The following is a 23761-nucleotide window of genomic DNA, read 5'->3' on the forward strand; positions in this document are numbered from 1 at the left end:
TATCTTTGGATGGTGATGGTGATGATGGGTTTTCCCGTCTAGGGTGGTAAGCCGTAGGATACGGGGTCAATGCCAAATCCAACGACGAGCAACAGACCACTGCTGAGTGTTTCTCCAGAACAAGGCACGTTACTAGACCGAGTCTTTCCTAGAAGGTGGCTTCCGGGGTGGGCTGGGTGGATACCATTGTACTGACGGAGGGAGTGGCCACCAGGGGCTACACTGGTGGGGTGGGGTGGGACAGTGACTTTCTTTAGCTCTACTCACCCTGGCATCTGAACTTGACTGTCTGATCTTCAATGACTTCCTGGCTTTGGGGCTTGCTCTCAAATTTGGGGAAGGTGGAATCCCTCTGGCTCTCCATGGGGATTTTCCTGGTAGCAACCTTGCTCACCACCTCCTGGCTTCCCAGGCCAGACTGCTTGGTGGGGAGGGTGGCTGGGGGAGACACAGCGGGCCTCTCCTTCTCTTCTCCGGAACATGAGAGAGTGCCCGACACTGGTGCTCTTGGTTCTGGCTGGACTTTTGCAGCCTGTAGGGTGATGGTGCTGGAAGTCTTCTGTAGGACGGGGCTCCTCAGGCCCTTTCTGGGTGGGTCCCCGGACGGCTCCGGCTGGGACTCCCTCAGGGGCTGAGGCTGGCTACTTGGGGCCCGGGTCGGGGAGCCCCCTCTCTGGGTGCCCGAGCAGTTCCTTCTCTCGGCGGCAGACTCCAGGCTGTCCAGTTTCGGCCCCAGTGCGGTTCCATTGGTCACTTCCTTCCTGGTATCTGAATTGGCCGCCTTTGTTCCTCTCACCAATGGCCTGTATGGTGGTGGTTGGTGGGGATGGGGCGGCAACAGGGACGAAGAAAGAGAAATAGAATGGTTATCTGGTTACTCATAAGCATTAATCATCACAAGCACAGATTCCAGGGATCACAAAAGCCCACAAATGAAGACAGGGTGTGAGCGAAAGTCTCTCTGCAGCCTTCTCAGCTTCCCAGGGCAGAGGGCAAGCAGCCATTCCTGACGCTTCCTTGCCCCTCATCCCAACCCAGAGCCTGTTCTATCTGCATTTATCCAATCTGCCTTTATTCTCCCTTCCCATTGCTCTCCCCACCCCGGACCACCACCCAGTTCACCCACGCAACCGCCTCCCCCTCGTCCCCGCTGGCCCTCTCCGAGCCACCATCTGCATGGCAAGCACAGCCCATCTTCACTGCACCAAGAGTAAAACCCGAGCTTCTCCACGTGGCCCGCAAGGACGCCCTAGGTGAGCTGTTCCCGCTGCCTCTTGGGCCTCTCAAGACTGTCTCCGCGCCTGCCAGGCTGCGGCCACAGCGGTGTTCTGGGTCCCCCGGGGCTCACCTCTCTCATCTCCCCACTTTCACGCATGCTATGGCCCTGCTCGGAACACTCTCCCCACGCTTTTCTTCACCTGGCTAATATTCCCCTTCAAGGACCTGAGTGCAAACATCAAGTGTCCAGGAAGGTTCTCTGACCCTCTAACCTGAATTAGCGAGGCTCGTTCCTCTGCCTCGGACGCGCCCCAGCTTGTAACTGTGGCTTCGCGCAGCTGTTTAAAGCCCTTTCCCTCCCCCAGATGTCTGCCCACCCTGCAGAGCCGGTGTCTAGCTCCAGGCCTCATGCACGGGAAAGGAAGCTTCTGAGGAAGACATGCTACGTGGGTGAGCGGATCCTGCCTGGCACGCGTCAGGCTCCCTAGTCAGTGCCCTTCCTAGTGACAACTAACTGCGACTGCCCAGACGCGGAGAAAGACGACGGCACTGTGTCTTCGAGAGTCTTGCTACGCTGGCGAGCCTGCTCCAGAGCCTGTGTGGCATACTGCCATAGGAGAACAAACCGAAACCTAACAATGGCCCCAACGGTCAGTTCTCCCTCCTACACGACAACTCGGATATTCGGGGCATTTCTCCATACAACCTGTCTTTTCTTGCAGGGCATCTCAAGATGGAAAGAGTGATTATAAAACCTAGACGTACCGATTGGCATTGTCCAAACCTGGAAAAAGGGAGAAGGGGAAACTGTTAGTGGACTATTTTATGTACCAAGAGGAGACAGTGATAAGACAGCACTGGTTTTCATTTCTTATAGAGTGTTCACCTCCCCTGCTTTCACTGGGCCCCCCGCCTATGCTCCCCCCTCTCTCCCTCCCTTCTTCCCTCCTTCCCTCCCTCCCTCCTTCTGCGTCCCTGGTCCTGAACTGCTTGGGTTCATCTGATGAGCTCCTCGGAACCCACGCTGAGACACTGTCCAGGCCTCTGGCCCTGGGCCTTCTCTGGAAGCCTCGGCAATGCTACCCTGTGCCATGGGACCTGTCCTGTTCGCTAGCCACAGAAGGAAACCAATGGAGGGACAAACCGGAATAAACATCTGAAAATTTCAAACCCAAACAGTTTAACTTACATGTGGCTCTCAAAAACAAACCTCCCCAAATGATCAGCTTTGACAAATACCTCCTTTAAAAATGTACAGGGGAAGTATAATTTTATCCAGTTCTTCAAAGAAAAAAACATACTATATATATATATATATTTTTTTTCCTGCCACATTGTTTTTAAAAATTTTATTACGGAAAATTTCAAAATATACAATAGTAGAGAGGATATAACAAACTCTGAAAGCCATCATTCAGATTAAGGAAATAACACCAACTTTTCTATTCCTTTTTGTTTTGGTTTTCAGAGGAGCTTCTTCTGGGAGTATTTTAAAACACATCCCAGGCAACATATCATTTTGTCATTAAGTACTTGAGAAGGGAGCAGTTCTTTAATTCAAGGCTAGGGCAAATAAGGCGAGTGGCTGAATCACTCTTCTCAATGCCTAACAGCGGATCCAATCCTACGGTGAGCTGTGAAGTCTAATTCTTCGGTCAAGACCAGGACTTTTGATGTTGTAGAATGGAATGGAGAATGCCAGCACACGTACTGTGTGTCGTGCAACTCAGGACTGCTTCCTGAAACTTTTTCCGTTAAATATCTTTATATACATATATGTGTCCTGTGTCACAACACAGAATAAATTTCTTTCTGTGGGTTATGAAAAACACTCCAGCCAACAATGGTAAAGGGAGCAAGGAGGAGTAGTTTCTGAGAAAGGAAGGGAATGTGGAAGAGAAAAATCACAGAAGAAAAGAGGGTAAGAAAGGGGGAGGAGCATGAATGTTGTTTCCCTCCCTGATTCTCCAAATCCCACCTTGCTCAAGGTTCCCGTTCGGTGGAGTGATGTCAATCCCCTTTCCCACCCACACTCCCGCTTCCACAGGCTGGACTTGGCAAAACCAAGGGGAAGATAAAGAGGAGACAGATTCAAAGAGATTTCCAGGGAAGAACTGACAGCGGCTGATGCCTACAGCAAGGAGGAGACAGGGTCAAAGGAAATGCTGAAATGACCAGTCCAGGTGAGGAGGAAAAGCAGAATCCTAGGGTAGAAAGAGTTGTCTGCGTCAAGTTAAGCTGAGGGAACACCTGATGTGAAGGACAGAGTGGATGATGAGTTAAGTTTTAGGCAGGTTAAGGGCACCTGGGTGGCTCAGTTGATTAAGCATCTGCCTTTGGCTCAGGTCATGACCCTAGGGTCCTGGGATCGAGTCCCGAGTTGGGCTCCCTGCTCAGCAGGGAGTCTGCTTCTCCCTCTCCCATTGCCCCTCTCCCCCTTCCCACTCATGCGCTCTCTCTCTCTCTCTCTCAAATAAATAAAATCTTTAAAAAAATTATTCTGAGGCAGGTTAAATTTGGGGTGATGGCAAGGCATTAGCAACGTCCATTCTTCTGATGGCAATTAGAGATACAAAAAAGAATGCGAGCAAGAAGAAAAGGCTGGAGACACAGGTGTGGGGCACAGCTCCTGGGGGAATGCATGGGGAGGTGGGTGGGTCAGTGTAACACAGATCTGTAATGAACCGCAGCTCCCCTAGCGGGGTACAGACACCAGGCAGGGGGTGTTCCATACGAGCCCTCCCACCACTTGATACCTTGGATAGAAAGCTCGGCCGACATGGAGGCCTTCCCCGACCCATTCACCACCAGGCACGTGTATATTCCCACATCATCGAGGCTGACCTCGTGGATTTCCAGAACTTGTACCCCATTCTTCTCGGACATAGAGACACGGGCACTTGGCTGCAGGGGAACCTCTCCCTGTGGACGGCAAGAGGGTAGCTGGGTCAGAGAAACCTGCTTACCTTTTGGCACTATCCAAGCCTGGCTGGGACGGACAGCAGTCCTGAGCGGCAGAACCCTCTGCTCTCGGCTCTGTGAACGTCCTCAGAGAGCAGTCAATGGACAATCCAAGGGCTCTGACTCCAGGTCCGTGGGTGTAGTGTGGCATCAGGTCCAGTTTAGAGCACGTGTATGAACTTGTTTCAGGGGAGCGCTAGTTTGAAATGGGGACCCTACATTCCTCACTTTACCTCTGCTTTGTTTTCCTCTCCTTTACTCTTTTCCCAGGAGAATTCGGAAATAGGGAAAAGGTGTCCCCTCACTCATTTTGATCCAGGACTCCCATCCGTAAGAAAGCTACTCCCACAGGCCTAGACCCCAAGCTTTCCCTACAGCTCCTCACTGCCCTGCTGAACACCCACCCCGGCCCTGAGGCCCCCTGCTGCTGCCGCTCCCCTCCCCCACCTCTGCTGCTCTGCCTTCACACTGCCTGGCCCTAAATGAACTACTCCCAACGGTATTTTGAGGTAGGTGGCATCATCTCTGCCTCAGAGATAAGGAGACCAGTGTTCCAAGAGACAAGATGACTTGCCCAGCATCACATGTTTTATGAACGAGGGAGCTGTGGCTTGAAACCTAGTCTCATGACTTCAAATTCCACTCTCTTGAGATGGTCAGGTCTGTTCTGACTCAGAAATTTTATGCTGCTTGGGGAGTGTGTGGATTATAGGACATTGTGGGCTGAGTTACAGACGCAGAGTGTGCAGATAGGGGCAGGAACAAGCATGACTATCACACATACAGAGAACCCTGGAGAACCACCTACAGTGGAACAGAAGGGACTGACTGGAAAGACAGACTCCCATTGGTCCAAGGGACTAGCCCTCCACATCCAGGGTCCCCAGGCCTGGGCCAGATTCAGGGCAGATCAAACCTCACCTTGAGCCAGGTGACCTGTGGTTGGGGCCGGCCAGTGATCTTGCAGGAAAACCGTCCCATCTGTCCTTCTTTGACTATGACTCGGCCCAACTTGGTAGCAAACTTTGGTGGGCACTCTCCCCAGATGCTAGGACGGGTCTCCACGGCGGGGGCTGCAAGTCTGTCCCTGGAAAGAAATTAGCAGAGTCCAGCAGCAATTCAGATCTTCTCTCTCTGCCCACACCCATGTCACTTAAGTTGGGTCAGAGACCAGCAAAGGCAGCCTTCCCAACTCTGTGCCTCAGACGCATTCCTCATCTACCCTCTGGAAAAGTATGTGGCACCAAAACCCATTTCTTCTACCTCCTGAACGTGCAGCGAGACTTCAAATAGTAGCCTCCCTTGTGGGAAGGATACCTGAATTCTCCTTAGCTCTGGCCAAAAGCCTGGGTTTTGGCCCACAGACCGCAAGCAGAAGTGACGTATGCCACCTCTTGGCTAACTCATAAAAACCTGTGAGAGTCACCACACTCTCTCTTGGCCACTCCTCTGGCTAGATGCAGAGGATCCAAGAGAGGCTCCAAAGCCAAGATATGATGGAACTGCAAAATGGAAGGAGACTGGGTCCCTGAATGATGATGGCAAGGTTCTCCACCTGTTCAGGAATATCTAAACTGACTTTGGTTGAGTTAAGAAATAAACCTTCCCCGTGTTAAACCACTGCAATTTGGGGGCTTGCCTGTTACAGCAGCTACTGTTACTTACCTTTACCAATACAGGTCTCCTTTCCATAAGAAGTGCCATGTACCCACTGCCTCTCCTAGGTCTGCTTACTTAAGTCTGCCTATTGCCTGGATTGTTGGCGATCCCTGCAGACTATGGGCACACAGCACACGTCCTCAGCATGTAGCAGCTGGACCAGTCAAAGGGGCTCTTCACACAGGCCAGCAGGTCAGGAGGCATTGTGTCAGAGCCACATCACATCCCAGTAGGCTCCTGCTGTCTTACTATAACCCAGGATGCACAAGAAGACTTACGCCCTAGACCTGTTCTGTCAGGTCAGCAGAAAAAGCCAATCCCGCCCTTACCCCGGCTTGAGCATCCCACGGCTTACCCCAAGGGTTTGGAAACAGCGGGCTGACCATGCTTCTTCACAAAGCCCCCTGCAATTAGGAAACAAAGAGAGAGAGGCTTGAAGAGTCGGGTGTGAGCCACCAACTCGGAGCAACAAAGGTCAGGAAGAGTCAACCACAGGGGTGGGGTGGGATAATGCCGGAAACAGCTCGCCCTGACTGAGCCCGTCCTGGGCCAGGCACTATGGTGGACACCTGACACACATCATTTAAGGAAGCTGGTATCACATCATCCTTCTGTTTCTTAAACAGATGAGAAAAAGGAATCACAGAACCAGTAATAGTGCAGAAATGCATCCACGCGCCCCTGTTCTAGAACATTCAACCATTCTGCTGAGCTATTACATGCCACTGGACCTGCTACTCTGGGGATTCTCTGTGATGATCCAGAACCCTTCCAGAAGGTGACCCTGCTGAAGCGAGGTGGGCAGATGCACGGGCATGTCTCTCACCAGATCTAACCGCGCTGGATACAGTCAACACTCCATCCTCCCACTTGTGGCCCTGCAAACAGCAAGATCTGTCCTGCTGGCATGGCGCAGATCCCCGGCGCTGAGCTTTGTGCAGCCAGCCTCTCGGCAGAATCCGCACCAGCAGCACCCTGGACACTGCAGGTCCTGGGTAAGGTGCTGTCGTGCTGGACAGGAAGAGGTTAAATAGCAAACCTGGGGGGTGGGGGTGGGGGAGGAAGATTGGCTCCTTTTATCCAGCCAGCCGGGAGGGGCCATTCCTAATGTGACCAGGAACAGGAAGTGACCATAAGGTGGTGGGGTGTTTTTGAGGAATAGGGAGGGGAGAAAGAAGGACATTTCTGAGATAGAGATCAGCCTAGAAGTTGTTCTAGTTTTGCCACAAGCTGGGAATGTTTATAAAACCCCACCCAAGGCACACACAGAAAGTATGGAAGTCATTCCCTGAATATCAGCGGGCAACTGCAATGGGAAATCTGCAGGGTGTTTACTGGAGAAGGGTAAACTTCCTTAAATTCCAGCACCCACTGCATCCGTATGAATGAGCAGGAACATGGGAATGGGGGCTGCGAATTTTCCTCCGCCTATCTGGCTCAAGGATTAAAGAACCTTAGTGAAAAAAGGATTAATAGCAAACCCCAGCATCACATGTAAGTTACGGTTCCAGTGGATTGACAATTATTATACATGTATTTCTAGTTAATGTCACTATTTAGCGAGTTGTGTATAGTTTTCATTCCATGTGGGTTTGGTTCTTGCCACTCAATAGTCTGTTCAAGGTTAAAACTTGTACGCAGATAAAAGGAGAAACTTGCTCTGGGAGGACCCAACTGGCCGTCACCACTGAGACGCTGGGGCCCCTCAGACAATCGCCCTCAGATGCTGGAGGAAGTACCGGCCAGTCAGTCCTTTTCCAAAGTACTGGAGCGAGTGAGAATCTTAAGCTCTAAAGAGGCTCTGGTCTTAGACCAGCACCTTTCTGTCTGCGCCTCCAAATCAAAGGGAATGATGCTAAACATAGAAAAGAAAGTTTACGAAGCTGTTCGTTTCAGTCTTATTGGTAATAGTAAAAATCAGAAACAGTGTAAACGTCACACAGTAGGAAAATAAAAAGTGGTTAAGTGTACAATTAAACATCTTATTCTGCCATCAAATAAGAATATATGAGGCAGGCAGAAATAGGTTAAGATACGATATCATTTGATCTTCAGCACACTCCCCTTGGGTGGTGATCCCCTGTACTGCACTGAGCTCATCCTGACAACCATCTTGCCAGACCCAATGGGCAATCCTCACCCCCAACACTCAGGTGCTCAACGGCTTTTGCTATGGGGCCATTCCACTCCCAAGCACATTCCCTCCCAAGACTCTCCTGCTCTCATCAGGTGCCTGTTCTTCAACCATCTTCCCTGTTCTACCTTTGCATGTGGGAGTACCCCAGGGCTGAGTCCTGCAGGGGTCCTTGCTCTGCACTACTAATTCCCCCCCCAGGAGGTCTTAGACGGTCCCATCGCTTTAAATATCATCTACAAGCTGATGACTCCCAAGCCATATTCCCACCAGAACTTCCTATTTGTACATCCTTAGTATCCAGAACAGTGCCCAAATCCTTATAGGATTCAAATACTTGTGAAATAAAGGGATCTTATGAAAAAAAAAAAGAGCAGGCTACAACATTATCTATTCGATGTGATCTTAACTAGGAAAAAATAAAGTATTCAAAGACAGGAAAGCAACCAGAAGAAAATATATCAAAATGTTATTAACAGTGATTGTTTTGGGTGGTGGGACTATGAAGAATTGATTCAGCTGTATTTTTTAAAACCTATAAATATGACAGTAAAGAAAAAAAACAAGATGTGGTCTAGTTATCAAAAATAAAGAAAAAAGGAGGGGTAGGGTGGAGAAAGAAAGTAAGGCAGGCAATTCTGGCGCCCAAACAGGTGAATAGGGCCTCTTGCACCTGCTAACAGCAAAGCATCAGCCACATACCCGATCACTGAGACTCCCTCTGAAAAATATCTATGTACCCTTCACGGCATTTATCATGCTACTGTATCACTCATTTCATCTCAGAGCAAAGACTGGATAAAAATTAGACTGATCATCTGACGAAGGGATAAACAAAATGTGGTCCATTCGTATGATGAAATACTATTCAGCCACACAGAAGAATAACGTACTGACACGTGTTTCAACATGGATGAACCCCGAGAAAATTTGCTAAGTGAAGAAAGCCAGACTCAAATAAACATCTGATTCCATTTGTATGAGATGTTGAAAAGAGGCAAATGGATAGAGACAATGTACATCAGCAGCGGCCAGGGGCTGGGGGAGGCAGATGGGGAGTGACTGCTCAGTGGGGATGGGGTCTCTGTTCAGGATGACGAAAAGTTTTGGAACTAGATGGTGGTGATGGTGAATGTACTTAATGCCACTGAATTGTATACTTTAAAATGGTTGCAATGGTAAATTTATGTGTACTTTAACCACACTAAAAAACAGACTAAGCATTTTTAAGATTCTTGGGAGCTAAACATCTTAATCCAAAGACTAAAATTCTTTTATTCCTTAAAAAAAAAAATAAAGCAAAAATACGACACTGCCTAAAAGAAGAGCAAAAGAATGCTGTTTGGAGGTACTTCTGTATCAGTGAGAGCAATTTACGGTATCAACCAAAGGTAAGACAGCAAGCCGGCAGCTAGAAATGGAACGGGGTGCTTATTTTAATGTGGGTTAACACCAGAGAGTGGACATCAAAACGAAAAGAGAATTTGGGCTTAATAAAGCAAAAATATGACACTGCCTAAAAGAAGAGCAAAAGAATGCTGTTTGGAGGTACTTCTGTATCAGTGAGAGCAATTTACGGTATCAACCAAAGGTAAGACAGCAAGCCGGCAGCTAGAAATGGAACGGGGTGCTTATTTTAATGTGGGTTAACACCAGAGAGTGGACATCAAAACGAAAAGAGAATTTGGGCTAAAATAACTAACAAGTCTATTTATAGGCAAAAATTTGAAGTTGCGAGTTGTCAGATAAGGCAAAATTAATTTTGTGAAACTATGAAAATCTGGCAGAACAGTAAGGCTATGGAGAAAAATAAGTGGAAAGGGGATTAAGATGGAAATGCCAAAAATAGAAGAGTAAGTTAAGAGAATCGGTGAAGACAGGATCGAGTTAGTGAGGGGGGAAAAAAAGGCCAAGGCACTGAAAGTATTTAAACAGTTCTCTTAGATTTTTCAAGGACAAGTAGAAGAGAATGCTGGCAGGTTTTAGGAGTGAAAAGTTCAACAGTGAGGGAACTGGTGCTTTTTGTTAAAGGATACGGAGACTGGATTGGGACAGACAATGCTGCAGACAAGGCGAATAATGTGATCAAGATGGTAAGGAGACGAAATGCTTCCAAAATACGTGATGATATAACTTATCATCCAAACAGGGACTCGTGACACTGGAAGGGACATAATTAATAATCCTGCCGGGACAATAGGAGTAAACCAGGGCTGTTCCAGGCAAACCAGGGAGCAGTCACCCTACTCGCAGGCAACTTCAAAGTGGATTTTAAGGATTGTTTAAAACAGTGGTTTTAATCAGAAAAAAGTGTCCATTTTTTATAACAGATATTTAGTAATGCTCCCTGAGCCATCCAGAGAGTTCACTGCTAACCACCCACATATCATCTCAAAAAGAAAATAAATGTAAAGCCCTAACTAAAATACTAACCAAAAATAAAAGGAAAGTAAGCTACCCTAACACTTATTTCAATATGTAAGTGCTCAACATGGTTATTTCAGTAGGTGAACGCTCAGGTGCTCCAGAGGACGCAATGACGCCCACGGCGATTCTGGGATGTTCGGATTTAAAAGCAAATGATCAAGCAGTGCACTGTACAAGTAGTCCCGGAAAATGAAAGCACACAGGTAGACACGGGGAGACCCAAAAAGTAAAAAGTGGAAAAAAAGAATTATTTCTCAATAAAGAGAAAAGATTAAAAAGAAGAAAAATATTAAGGTGGCCTAAAAAAAGGTAGTGTTAGGATCAATGGCAAAGTGGACATGTGATAAAAAAAAAAAAAAGTACAAGGGTCGCCTGGGTGGCTCAGTGGGTTAAGCGTCTGCCTTTAGCTCAGGTCCTGAACTCAGGGTCCTGGGATCCAGTCCCGCATGGGGTGTCTGCTCAGCGGGGAGTCTGCTTCTCCCACTCCCTCTGCCCCTCCCCCCGGCTTGTGCACTCCCTGTCTCTCTCTCTCTCAAATAAATAAATAAAATCTTTAAAAAAAAAGTATGAAATAACCTTAAGGGAAGATAATATAGCAAGCCAAGTTACAGAGCACTGAGATACAGAAAATGAAAAACAGAAGACCGTGTGTGTGTGTGTGTGTGTGTGTGTGTGTGTGTGTGTGTGATGTCACTAACTTTCTCCCCTTTCCTCCCACCCCCATCGTCCGAATCCTGATCTGTGCCTAGATCTGACTCGTTCTTCCAGGACTAGCCCTAGTCTCTCCTCCAAGAAGACATCACAGACCATCTCGGCCTCCAGAGGCTTTGTTCTCCTCTGAATTTACAAGCCGATGTGCCAATCATTTGGCCAAGAAGCCCATTCTGCCTTGGCTGGAGTCGTGCTTTCGCTTAACTCCCAATGCGCCGACGTCCTGTCTGACCAACCAGGCTCCTGCAGAAAGGATTCGACCAAGTACTGTGTCTCCCACACAGCACCCCACACAGTCAGCACCTCATAAATACATCGGGATACTGAATCTTAACTGCAATGTAATAATGAAATTTGAGGTCAGGAAAGTCTGCCTGAGGGCAATCACCAACCCTCGCTGCCCTCCGAGCCCAGCACAGAGTCAGCACATTCAATACCACCTGGTGAATGAAGAGGCTGGAACTGGGAGCGACTGGCTAAGGGCAGGGGAGGGGCCAAGGACTGAGACCAGTGAGCCGGGGGTGAAAGGCCGCAGTGTCCACAGTGACAATCAAAGCGGGGCCAGCCAGGGGCACTGGCGGATGCTGTGGAGTATGGGGACATTGGGAGTCACCTTCAGGAGCAGAAAGAGACCAAGGGACCTGCAGCTGGCTCTTGTGTAGAGCAAGTAAGCGGTGAGGCTTTTGCCAAGGCAGCCTTGACACACAACTATTTCACAGCCAAGAGACTGTGGGGCAAAAAGAACAACGTTCATTTCTAACACATTTATACTGTTAACTTTGATGAGACAGAAAAGGACAAAACCTCAGAGCATTCTAAAATCCCGACTGGATTTTTTTTTTTTTTTTCAGTAGAGCACAGGCACCTACAAAAAGGAAGGGGCATCAGGAGTGCTATGAACTGAAAGGAGTTTATAGAGTCTCACTGGGTAATATAATTACAGGTCTGTAGGAAGGTGGAAAATGTAGATTAAAAAAAGATACTACAAAAGAAATAGGAGCACACACACTCGTACATGGAGAATCACAGCAGACATTCCTGAGGTGTACAATAATTTAAGACTCGGCCACTACAAACAGACATGGGTTCAAAATCCAGAATGTCATCAATCTAATCCAATGTGAAAATAAAAAGGATCTGAGAAATCTGTCCCTGAAAAAGGGTAGCGGCACAAAGGTGGCACAGGAGCATTTCCTACAAATCCCAAATCCCCCAAGAACGCTGGTGGCACCAGTATAAGCAGGCAAGCAGTCACTGGGGCACTCTTCACCCTCAAGTCCCACGACATGGGGTCACTCTCTCCAGGCTCGCCGCCGGACCCTTTCTCTCCCACACTGTCAGGGAGCCTTGGCTTGCGGGACAGGGGTTTCATGGGGGTGTAGAGAGAGGAGGCTGCAGGACTGGGGTGGCTGGGCCATGAGGGATGGGCAGGAGGCTGACCTTCCGGAAGAGGAAAGGCAGGCAGACCTGGGGTGGGGGGCAGGCCTTGTTTGGAACAGGGGCAACTAAAAGGCAAAGCAAAAACCTACAGCCCTTGGCATCCACTGGGCCAGCCAGTGGTGTACATTAGGAAGGAACAGGGGAAAATCCGTGTCTTTCTGGGATAAAGGAACAAAAGCGAAACAAGTGAAGTGGAGGTGAGGGGGCAGAGGTGAGTTGCTTTCTATCGTTTCACTGGCCAACGTGCTGTTAAAAGATTCAGCACACACCGATCCCTCTGGTTTGGATCAGGGAAACGCCTTCTATGAGGACATAGAAACAGCCGTTGCTCAGTCAATTTCAGGAAATCGATGCTTAAAGACAGGAGACCAATGGCGGCCTCCCTGCCACCACACACTTTAGTGAGATATTTTGCCTAAATCAAATCATGTCATTTTCTTCCTTGATACCCTCCAACGGCTTCCCAGCACCAGGGTCTAACCCCTGCCTGCCTCTCCAGACGTACCCTCACTCGGCTGACCTCACTAACTCTCTCACTATTTCTCACTCTAAACCCATAAGTCTTTGTCTGGGGCTTCATGTCTGGTCTCAGCAGCAGACTCAGATCACACACAGGGCAAGCCAGAGTGATGGAGAGTTCATGTGTCAGGAAGAAGCCCTCCAGTGAGGACAGACAGGGGATCTGGGGGTAAACACTCCACCTTTCAGTTAACTCCAAGTTCCTAGGGCCACTCTTCTCCCTTAAATCCCATGACCTGAGGTCCCTCTTCCTCCTGCTGTCACATTCCAGGCAGCCATCTTTCTCACACATAGGGAGTTCTTAATTCTGTTACAAAAGTTACACTTGTTACTTAGTTATAGTCTCTCTTTCTCAGTATGAAGTAGATCTCAGGGGGCAGGGACCCTGTATGAACTGCTCTGCTCTGTCCCCAGGGCCTGACACAGAGAGGAGCGGAGCCGTGAACGGGGAATGGATACAGGGATTTGCTCCTCCCTCGCTGGAGACATTGTAGGATGAGGGCACGTATCTTTGTTCTGTGGCACAGACAAAAGTGGGCAGCCTCAGAACCCATCACCTCCAGGAGAGGAAGCTGGGGAAAGAAGTCCACAGACATGGAGGAGGATTCTGCACAAAGGATGGAGAGAAGAAAGAATGATGACGGCCAAGGCCGGGTCCAGAAAGTGGGGGGGAGACTAGGTGTTTGCCCCTCCTATTGATTTCAAAGAAAACTCCCTAAGAGGAGGGAGCTCCTGGCCAATCTATTCCCCAGTGAATACGTATTCATTATTTTAAAATTTACTTTAAAAAATTGTTCATTCTAAGCCAGAGTGGTTAATGGCTTGGAATTTATTTTCCAGAGATGAAATAAACTTTATCCATGTCCTCTGAAACTATTGCTCTTGCTACTCCTCTGTCCCTAGAATAACCCTTTATTTCTCAGCATCCCCTTTATAGCTTTCTTACTGCTCAGGGCACTGGACATGTCAAGCATGGCCAGAATAACCATGGCAGTTATTATCCAAACTGGGACTCTTCTGAAAGTCAAAGCAGGCTTTATTTATAATGACATTGGCAGAGTAGGCATAAAGCAGATGAACGGTCACCCCAGTGACACCTGCCGTGACCACAGGCCTGCAAAAGAGGCAAGCACCTGGCAGCCGTGTTTTATACTCATCACCCTGCCCTGTACAGTGCAGACTGGAACATGGTGGCACCTGTCCTCAGGAAGACCAATCCCAACCTTGCCAGCAACACGGGGAAGGACTGGATGCGAGCTGGCTCTGGTTATATTATACCTGGTCTCTGCACATCTTTTCCCGGCTTTGTGGCTGCTCTCTCGCAACCTCTGGGCACATGTTCCCATTCTGCCTTTCTGGCCCATATCACATACCACTGCTAACTTTTACAGCAGGTCTGTTACTCAGCTGATATTCCTAATGGATAGCTACAAAAGAAGAAAGGTGTCAATCAGATTCCATGAAATAATTCAGGAATATTCTAATAAAGTATTTAGTGATGGTTAATTTTATGTGTCAATTTAACTCAGCCGTGGGGTGCCTAGATATTTGGTCAAACGTTAGTCTGGATGTTTGTATGAGTTTTTTTTTTAATGATTTTTTATTATATTATGTTAGTCACCATACAGTATATCCCCGGTTTCCGATGTAAAGCTTGATGATTCATTAGTTGCGTATAACACCCAGTGCACCATGCAATACGTGCCCTCCTTACTACCCATCACCAGTCTATCCCATTCCCCCACCCCCCTCCCCTCTGAGGCCCTCAGTTTGTTTCTCATAGTCCATAGTTGTATGAGGTTTTTTTTTTTTTTTAAGGTTTTATTTATTTGAGAGAGAGAGCGTGCTCATGCAAGGGGGGGGGCGAGGGGGAGGGAGTGGGACAAGGAGACTCCACGCTGAGTGTGAAGCCTGACCTGGGGTTCGATCCCATAACCCTGAGATCATGAGCCAAGCCGAAACCAAGAGTCAAGATACTTAACCAACTGAGCCACCCAGGAGCCCCTGTATGAGGTGTTTTCGGATGAGATTAACATTGAAGCCAGTAGACTGAGTAAAACAGATTCACATCTCTAATGTTGGTGGGCCTCATCCAATCAGTTGAAGACCCAAATAGACTGAAAAGGCAGACCCTTGCCCAAATATGGAGGAATTCCTCCTGCCTGACTGCCTCTGAACTGGGACATCGGTTTTTCCTTTGCTGTTGACTTAGACTGAAACATCAGCTCTTCTGGGTTTGCAGCCTGCTGACCTTTGCACTGAAAAACATCATCAACTCTGGCTCTTGGGCCTTCGGACTTGGATTGGAACTACACCATTGACTCCCCCGGGTCTCCAGCTTCCGGACTACAGATCTTGGGACTTATCAGCCTCCATAGTCATGTAAGTCGATTTCTTGTAATGAATTTCTTTCCACGTATACATGTATGATCTACTCTGTCTCTCTGGAGTCCCCTAATAGTCTGTATAAGCACTAGCCCACTGGTTCTCAAAGCACTGGGCCCCGTGTGCAGCAATATCAGTATCACCAAGAAACCTGCTAGAAATGAAAATTCTTGAGCCCACCCCAACCTACTAAATCAGAAACTCTGGGGCAAGGCCTAGCAGTGTGTGGGTTCAGAAGCCCTTTAGGTGATTCTGATACATGCTTCCATTTGAGAATCACTGCATCAGGCTAAATATATCCCGTCGGCAATTGAATCCTTCCTAGCTACTCAAACTGTGACACAGGCACCAACAGCGTGGGCATCATCTGGTACTGGCTAGAACTGCAGACGCTCGGGCCCCACTCCAGACCCGTGGAATCAGAATCTGCATTTTTAACAAGATTCCCTGGGGGATCTGTCGGTCCCTGCGTTTGCACTCAGCAATCCTATAAGGTGAGCATGAGCCATCCTGAGGCCTGGACCTCCTCTGGGCCTGCCAGTTTGGCTTACCCTGGGCTCCCGAGCTCAAGTCTTCAAGTTAACCCTCTATTACTTGAAATGATGTAAGTGACTCCCTGGCCCCCGAAACACAAAGGGCCCTCTCATCAGACTCAGACCACCACGTCTGGGGCACACCTGTCACTTCAGCATCACCCCTCACTCCACCCCAAGTTCTAGGCTCACTCTGTGGCTGCGATTGCCCAGGACTACTCACCACCTTCTTCGTATACATGGATTTTCTTTTTTCTCTGTGTAACCCTTGTTTATCCCTATTCAAGTGGGAGCTTCTAGACTGTGCTGTCCAACATAACAGGCATTAACCATGTGTGGTCATTGGGCTCCTGAAATAGGACTAGTCTAAATCGAGATGTGCTGTGAGCACAAAATATACCCCAAAGGCTGAAGAATGTAAAATATCTCATTAATAATTTTATGTTGATTATATGTTAAAATGATAGTATCTTGGATATACTGGGTTAACTAAAATATTTTATGAAAATTGACTTCACCTGTTTTTTTAAATGTGGCTAGTAGAAAATGTAAGATTATGTGCATGGCTCACATTATATTTCTATGGACAGCTGTGCTGGAGGACAGGCCCGTGGCCCCTCTATCAGAGAGAAAGCTCCCAGCGGGCAGGTGCCATATCTCTTCTTTGCTCTGTACCAAGTCTCTGTGACCAGCCCCCTGGAGGTGGGGGAATGTCAGGATTGGGCCACAGAGAGCCCTTCCGGCGTTCACACTAGGGCTGCATCCCAGTGCAGAAAGTCACGAACAGTCCTATCGTTGAAGCACTTGTGCTCATGGAGTATGTTGTGTGTTTCCTGGCCCCGGTTACCAAACAGGAATCAGACAGGGGAGCGTATTCCTCTATTCTCCATGCAAAGACTTCTCTCTGGAAGTAGTTCTCAGGATGTTAATGGCAGGTTCAAATATGACAAGGCCACACTTACCGGGTCCCTACTACTTGCCACTGCCACACCGATCCTTACACACCCCATGGGGCAGTGGTGGGCTCCAGTTTACAGAAAAGGAATTAAGGCTCCAAAAGGGGAAGTTCCCCATAGTGAGAAGTCAGTGGAGCTAAAATCCCAGACGGTTTAACAACACTGCCTTCTGAGCTTGACCACTAGGGGGTCAAAAGTCTTCACCTATGAATTAGACTCAATTCGAGGACCTCTGCTCTTTCCAAGTAAGAAGCAGAGCGCAGAGTTGGTGAGCAGGCAGGAGGCTGCTAGATCCCCTTTGTAAGAATTCCCACTTCCTTCCAGGCCTGTGGTCTACGGGGTGGTCCTAGGCCACACAGCAGCTGAAACTGGCCTCCGATGCAGAAGCACAATGTCCAAAGGGCCACTCACATGTAAAGATGCTGCAGCCCTGAGGCCGTTCTCTATGTCCCAGGATTAGAAGACAGAAACCGTCTTCAGTGGTCTGGGCCTGAGTCTCCCCAGATTAAAACCAAAGGAGAGGGCGCAGTGCTGAGAGCCTTCGTCTCCCCTCATTCCTCTAGAGCTCTCCTGCTTTCTTTCCTCCCCGTCGCCCACGTTTCGGCTAAGCAGGAAAAATTTTAGTGGGTCATCACTCTCACTTTCTCAATAATGGGAATTGAAAAAACGATTTCATATTAGTTGGGTTTTATATACCTCTTCTGCATGCCTAGCCTATTCCATTCCTTTAAAATGGATCACGGAAAACAAAGGCTAGCCCAGTCTACAGAGAGCACTGAATTTAGACCCTTTATTCTGCAGACACAGAGGTCCAGAGGTTTAAAGTTATACATATGATTGGCAAAAGTTGGGATCAGAACCTTGGACCTCTGACTCCTAATTCCCCATTTCCCCAGCAATAAACAGAAAGCCAGAAAGGGGTATTATAGACGGAATTTTGTGTCCCCACCCAAATTCCTATGTTGAAGCCCTAACCCTCGGTGTGACTGTATTTGGAGACAGGGCCTGGGAGAAGGTGATGCAGGTTCAATGAGGTCTAACGGTAAGGCCCTAGTCTGGTAGAGCTGTTGCGCTTCTAAAAACGGTAAGAGACACTGGAGCTCTCTCTCTGCCATATGAGGACACAGGGGTCATCTGCAAGCCAGGAAGGGAGCTCTCACCAGAAACCAGACCTAGCTGGCCCTTGATTTCAGCCTTTCAGCCTCCAGAACTATGAGTACATAGGTTGCCTTTACTGAAGCCATGTAGTGTGCAGTATTTGTTAAAACAGCTTGAGTTGACTAATACGAGGAGAAAGTAATTTTTATTTGTGAGCTCAACTCAAACTTTGGATATTGAGAAGTAGAGGGGACAGCACAGTACCAGAACTGTCCTAGATGAGGGCCATTCAGAGACTCTGATCAGGGGCCACTTCCCATCTGGAATGCTCCAGCCCACAGGCAGTTGAAGGTCATTAAAAGGAATGAGTCACTCAGTTAAAGAATTTGGGGAAAGCATCCCAACTATGCACATTCTGTTCCGTGAAACAGCCTGCCTGTCTTTCCATGATGTAGGGAAACAGGGAAAACATTGGCCCAGGTGCACCTCACCCCCTCTGGAACCTTCCCTGGCTATCTTAATCCTCACATCCAGTGTACCTCAAAACCAGGTTGGGAAGACTGTCTCCTGAGAGGGAAGAAAGCGAGTCTGGACTTCTGGTTTAGTAGCCCTTAGAAAGGCCTGTAAGGGTCGGGGGAACCCTGTCATACCTCTGAGGGCCTGACAGCACCCTCCCCCCCGTCCTTTTGGACATCAGGCCTTTAAGTAGCAGACAGTGGCCTGAACTGGAAATGATCTCCCCGGTGGAGGGGCTTCAGCATGTGGGGGACACACTAGCAGCAAAAGAAACAGTTTTACTTATGGTCAAATGTTTTCCCTGGAAGTTTTAAAGATAATAAAGTTGACAGAATCTTTTAAGTACATGGGGGTGTGGGGGGGAGACAAAATAGTGTTAACACATTGGTGTATTTATCTCCTATATATTTTTCTGAGTTTTACAAAACTTTTATGAATAGGTGAATATTACTTTATAATGATGGTAAGAAACACTGTTCGTTCATTCTCCAAATATTTCAGTATTTATCCTGTGCCGGGAAGTTTTCTAGATGCTAGAGATAACAGCATAAACAAGATCAAGTCCCTCGCCGCCTAATGTTTCTAGTTAAAGGTGAGGGTGGAGGAGAGAATTAAAAAATGGGAAATAGTGATGAGTGCTAGAAGAAAATATTCAGAGGGAGTGAGAGGATGGAGAGTCCTGGGGATGGGGTGGTCAGAAAGGGTCCTCTAAGGAGGGGACAGGTGAGCAGAGACCTGACGGAGGCGAGGGCTGCAGAAGGAGCTCTTGCTTTGACAGGGAATGGCAGGGAAGGCCCTGACGCTAGCTCAAGGAAGGGCAGGGGGCCTGGCTGGGAGTGGTGGATGGGTCTAGAGAGCTAGGTGGTGCAGTCTGGTCTCAGTCTCAGTATGAGGGGAAGCCATGGGAGGGCTGGAGCAAGAAAGTGAACTGATGTGAGTTTGACAGTGTCTCCTGGGATGCCTCCCTTGTTCTCAGGAACCACGTTTCCCCCATTAGATGAAAAGGTCCTGAGTTCAGGGGTGGGAATGCTTTCTCTTGTGGGTTTCTCTTCTGCCCAAGAGAGGGCAGAAGCAGGAGCTGCAGGCCTTGGGGAAACTGACAGCTCATCTCCCACCACGGCTCTCGCTTCCTGAAACTCACCTTCCACCGTCAACTCCACTGTCACCTGGCGGGCACCACCATCATTGGTGGCTTCACAGGTATACTTTCCCTTGTCCTCCTCACAGACAGCACGAATGACAAGGCTGAAAGTCCCCCGGATACCACAGTCCAGCAGGAAGCGGCCCCCACTGGTGATGGGTTGCCCATTTCGGTGCCACGTCACGTGGGGCTCTGGGTAACCCCGGACCTTCAAGGAAAAGAAGAAAGGGTGAGAGCTTATACTTCAAGAGTGCTTCCTATGTGCCAGGTGTGGTTCTGAGTGTTTTACACGTATTAACTCATTACATTCCTTGAAGCAGATACAACTTTCACGACATGAAGAAACTGAAGCACAGAGAGTCTTCTGGCAGATTTCCCGAGGTCTCAAAGGTAGAAAGGGGCAGAGCCAGGTATCCTGGCTCCAGAGCCCACTACACAAGTGACTCAAGCCTGGCTGCGTATTAGAATCATCAGAGGAAGCTTTAAAAAATACTAGTGCCCAGCTTCTATCTTGGACCAATGAAATCAGAATCCCGGGGTGAGGACTGAGCATGGGCATTCAACACCAGTGCTCCCCATTCGGACATGCAAATAAATCACTTGCTTGTTAAAATGCAGCTTCTGCTTCGCTACATCTGGGGTGAGGCCTGAGGTTCTTCAGTTCAGAAAAGCTCTCAGATGATACTGATGCTTCTGGTCTCCAGAGCTTATCCTGAGTAGCAAGGTTCTAGACCTGAGCTGCCCGGGGTGGTGGCCACACTAGCCACACGTGGCAATGCTACACCCCAAACGTGGCTAGTCCCGACTGAGCTCCACTGTAAGGATAAATTACACACTGGATTTTGAAGACTTAGTAGGAGAAAAAGAATGCAAAATTATCTTGCTAATTAAAAAATATTGATTACGTGTTGAAAGGATAGTATTTTTGACGTGTTGGGTTAAGTGAAATATATTGTTAAAATTAATTTCACCTGTTTCTTTTTACCTTTTTAATGGGGTACTAGGAAAGCGACAACACACGTGCCCTTGCCTGATGTTCTGGCGGAGCAGTGAGGCTTCAGACCACTCTGTCTCTCATACTAGTTAGCAGCTAACATCTGTTGAGTGCTAAGTGTTAAGCACTTTTCTAAGTACCTGACACATGTGAGCCTTACAGTAACTTGTTTGGAGAGAAGATATTTCCCCAAGGAGGGGAAAATTAAGGAGACAAATTCCAAGAAAAGAAATCAACTTGAGTTTCAGAGAAAGAAGTTTTCTCTAACCCCTGAAACTCAACAGGCCCATGAGAATGGACTCGTCTTCAGACGAGCGGGGTTCAGACTGGCCCATGGATGCACAGCCTGAGACCCAGAATTAAGGGACTTTAGCACTGGAAAATGCACAGCAGACAACACAGAAGTCTCCCGAGAAAGAAGCCGTTTGCCTTATAAAAGGGTGGTAGCAATAGCTTTTACCCATGTAGCCCCTGCAAGACAAGAGGCAAGGGATACAGATGGAACAAACCCAAAACTTGCTGAATGGCCCCAAATTGAATTTACCAAGAAAGCCTTCAGTGAGCTCCTCACACCCCAGCAAGCTCAGAGAACATGCTGTATCAGCACAGGGGAGAGAGCACCCAAGCGCGGTATCCAAACACAGTGAGCGCCCTAAGCAGGCCAGCGCAGAGACAACCGTGCTAACAGCCTCAGGGGTCATCTTTGGACTGTGCTCGCTTCCCTTCCCAGGCAGCCCGCCTCCAACTCGTCCTCAAACCCATTTCTCAGAGGCCAGGATGCAGAGGTCTTCCTAGGGAAGGAAGCCTGGAATCACAGGAAAAATCCCCAAAGTGAACAATCCCCTCTTTGGTTATGCCACAGTCAGCCCGTCAGTGCGGCTTTATATCCCACGAGGCCCGCCTCCCCATCCTTACTAGCTTGTAGTCTGGCATCAATGTTTAAAAAAGAACAAAAAACAAAAAAGTCAAAACTTCAAATCAATATTATCCATCTTATTTATAATTTCTGGAAACAAAAAATCCCTTTCCTATTACAATCTAAGCCATATTCATGACAGAGATTGAGTATCGGTGAGGGAACACAGATTCGGAAGTCACGTCCCCTGGAAGCAGTCAACACTGTTTGTCACCAAAGCACTCATATCCTGAGGTGGACGGTGGTGAGGGGCCCACATTCACTTGGACAGATAAGCTCTGGCATCTATTATAATATGAAGCCAAGTGTTAACGGTGGTTGTCTCTGGGTCTCTCCTCTTTTTCTTTACTGAACAATTATTTTCTGGTATTTCTGCAAATAACATACCTGGCCTTTGTGGAGTAGAAACAAATTTAAACGAAAATACATGTTTCCTTTTTTTTCTTTAAGATTTATTTATTTGAGAGAGAGCACGTGTGCACACGCATGTACACAGGTGGGGGGTGGGGCAGAGGGAGAGAAAATCTCAAGCAGACTCCACACTGAGCATGGAGCCCCATGTGGGCTCCATCCCACAGCTCAAGAGATCATGACCTGAGCCAAAACTGAGTCAGACGCCCAACCAACTGAGCCACCCAGGTGCCCCATGGTTCTTTTATATTAGTATGTATAATGAACGTACAGCACAAGCATTCATTAATTTGTTGAGGCCCTCAAGGTACTTAAATCTAGCAATGGAAATAGAAGCACTCTACAAATAGACATTATGCATCTGTGATGGTGACAAATGTTGCCTACCCATATAAACTCATGTCATCCTGTGATGCTATCTTTGCAAAGGTTCATATAAAGGAACATCAGACAACAATTACTTTGTTAAAGCATATCTTTAGAAAACAACTAAGGAAAGATACTCTTTCCTACAAAAGGAAGCCCCTGAAAGTCCAGTCCTACAGTGAGTTTGCGAATCACCATTATATCCACCAGCCACACCCCCGCCCCCCTTAGGCCTGGCCAGCCTAACCTCCCGATGATTACACAGCCTTCTGTGAGCTTCAGAGAAAGGGAGTAGAGAGCACTGTAATGGGAGGAGATAAATCATTAACTGCACCAAAGGCATGGTTAGCATTCCATTAGCAAGTACTCTGGCCCCCTGCAGCAGGGCCGACTCCGGTGGCCCGCAGGCCTGGGGGCATCAATGATTAACTGGGGACATTGCAAGTGTTCTAGACCTCAGGAACTCAGCTCTCTCTTTCCTTTCAATTTCCTCCAGCTTTCTACACAACCCCCGGCCAATCTACCTCTGAAATGCCCTATTAAAATAAATTTTAGATTGTTACATATGCTGAAACTGGCGCCTCTTAGAAAGTTGCAGTTTGCAGTGGGACTTTTGTAGCACCTTGCACCCGAAGCACAGGCAAGGATTTCTGTGACCTTGCTCAGTTCCCAGGTCTGAAATGATTTGCAACTCCAATTCTTATCTTCCCAATAGGAGAAAAACTTGTTCAACCACTACCTAATCTAAAGACAATCAGCTTCACCGAAACCCACTTTTACTGTCTGCCCACTATCCTGGACACCTGGGTGGAGAAAAGAAAGAAGCCTGGGCTCACATCCTTGGGATGCATGACAACAGCCCAGCCTTCCTGGGGTGCCTCGTCTACCTTCATCACAGGCCTTCAGCCAAGAAGCCACAGCTAGGATTTTTATGGTCTGGTCCAAGGCCACACTAAAAACCCACTGATACTTTAGCTTTTAGAGGACCTTCACATATAGAATCTTATTTGACTCTGCAACCCTATGAGGGAAGTGTCTTGGGTTGGGGTACCCAGAAGCAGAACCTGAAGTAGGGATTCAGGGAACCCCATCTGCGAACCCTTAGCCAACACAGCAGCTGGGAATGGGTATATTGGCCTGGCGAAGGGGGTCTGCATGGGGCTCCAACAGTGGCAGTGACAGCACGCAAAGCCAATCACGTTATTGAACCCAGATAGCTGAGGAAAGAGGCCCAAAGAAGTCGATAATTAGCCAGTAAATGGCAGATTAAGTGGAGATCTGGGACCACAATTTTGGTCTCCAAGTTGAGTGGTTGTCTATTTCTCATTGTAAATTCATGTTTTCGGTGAGACAAATTCTGTAGAATTGGTAAGTGT

General features: G+C 48.0%; 1 protein-coding gene across 1 annotated transcript in view; it reads right to left on the reverse strand.

Moving 5' to 3' along the window:
• MYLK (myosin light chain kinase) overlaps window positions 1–19930 on the reverse strand; it is a 129444-nt gene extending 109514 nt beyond the window's left edge. The window contains exons 1-6 of the mRNA XM_040621726.1: window positions 19699–19930; window positions 6194–6242; window positions 5101–5266; window positions 3975–4140; window positions 1984–2002; window positions 268–803 (exon numbers count right to left, since the gene is read on the reverse strand). Of these exons, the coding sequence (XP_040477660.1) occupies window positions 268–803; window positions 1984–2002; window positions 3975–4140; window positions 5101–5160 (781 nt within the window). The 5' untranslated portion in view covers window positions 5161–5266; window positions 6194–6242; window positions 19699–19930. The remainder of the gene's footprint in view (window positions 1–267; window positions 804–1983; window positions 2003–3974; window positions 4141–5100; window positions 5267–6193; window positions 6243–19698) is intronic.
• Window positions 19931–23761: the final 3831 nt, after the last annotated feature.

The sequence above is a fragment of the Ursus maritimus genome, unplaced genomic scaffold (genome assembly GCF_017311325.1).
Source record: "Ursus maritimus isolate PB19 unplaced genomic scaffold, ASM1731132v1 scaffold_4, whole genome shotgun sequence".
Lineage (NCBI taxonomy): Eukaryota > Metazoa > Chordata > Mammalia > Carnivora > Ursidae > Ursus > Ursus maritimus.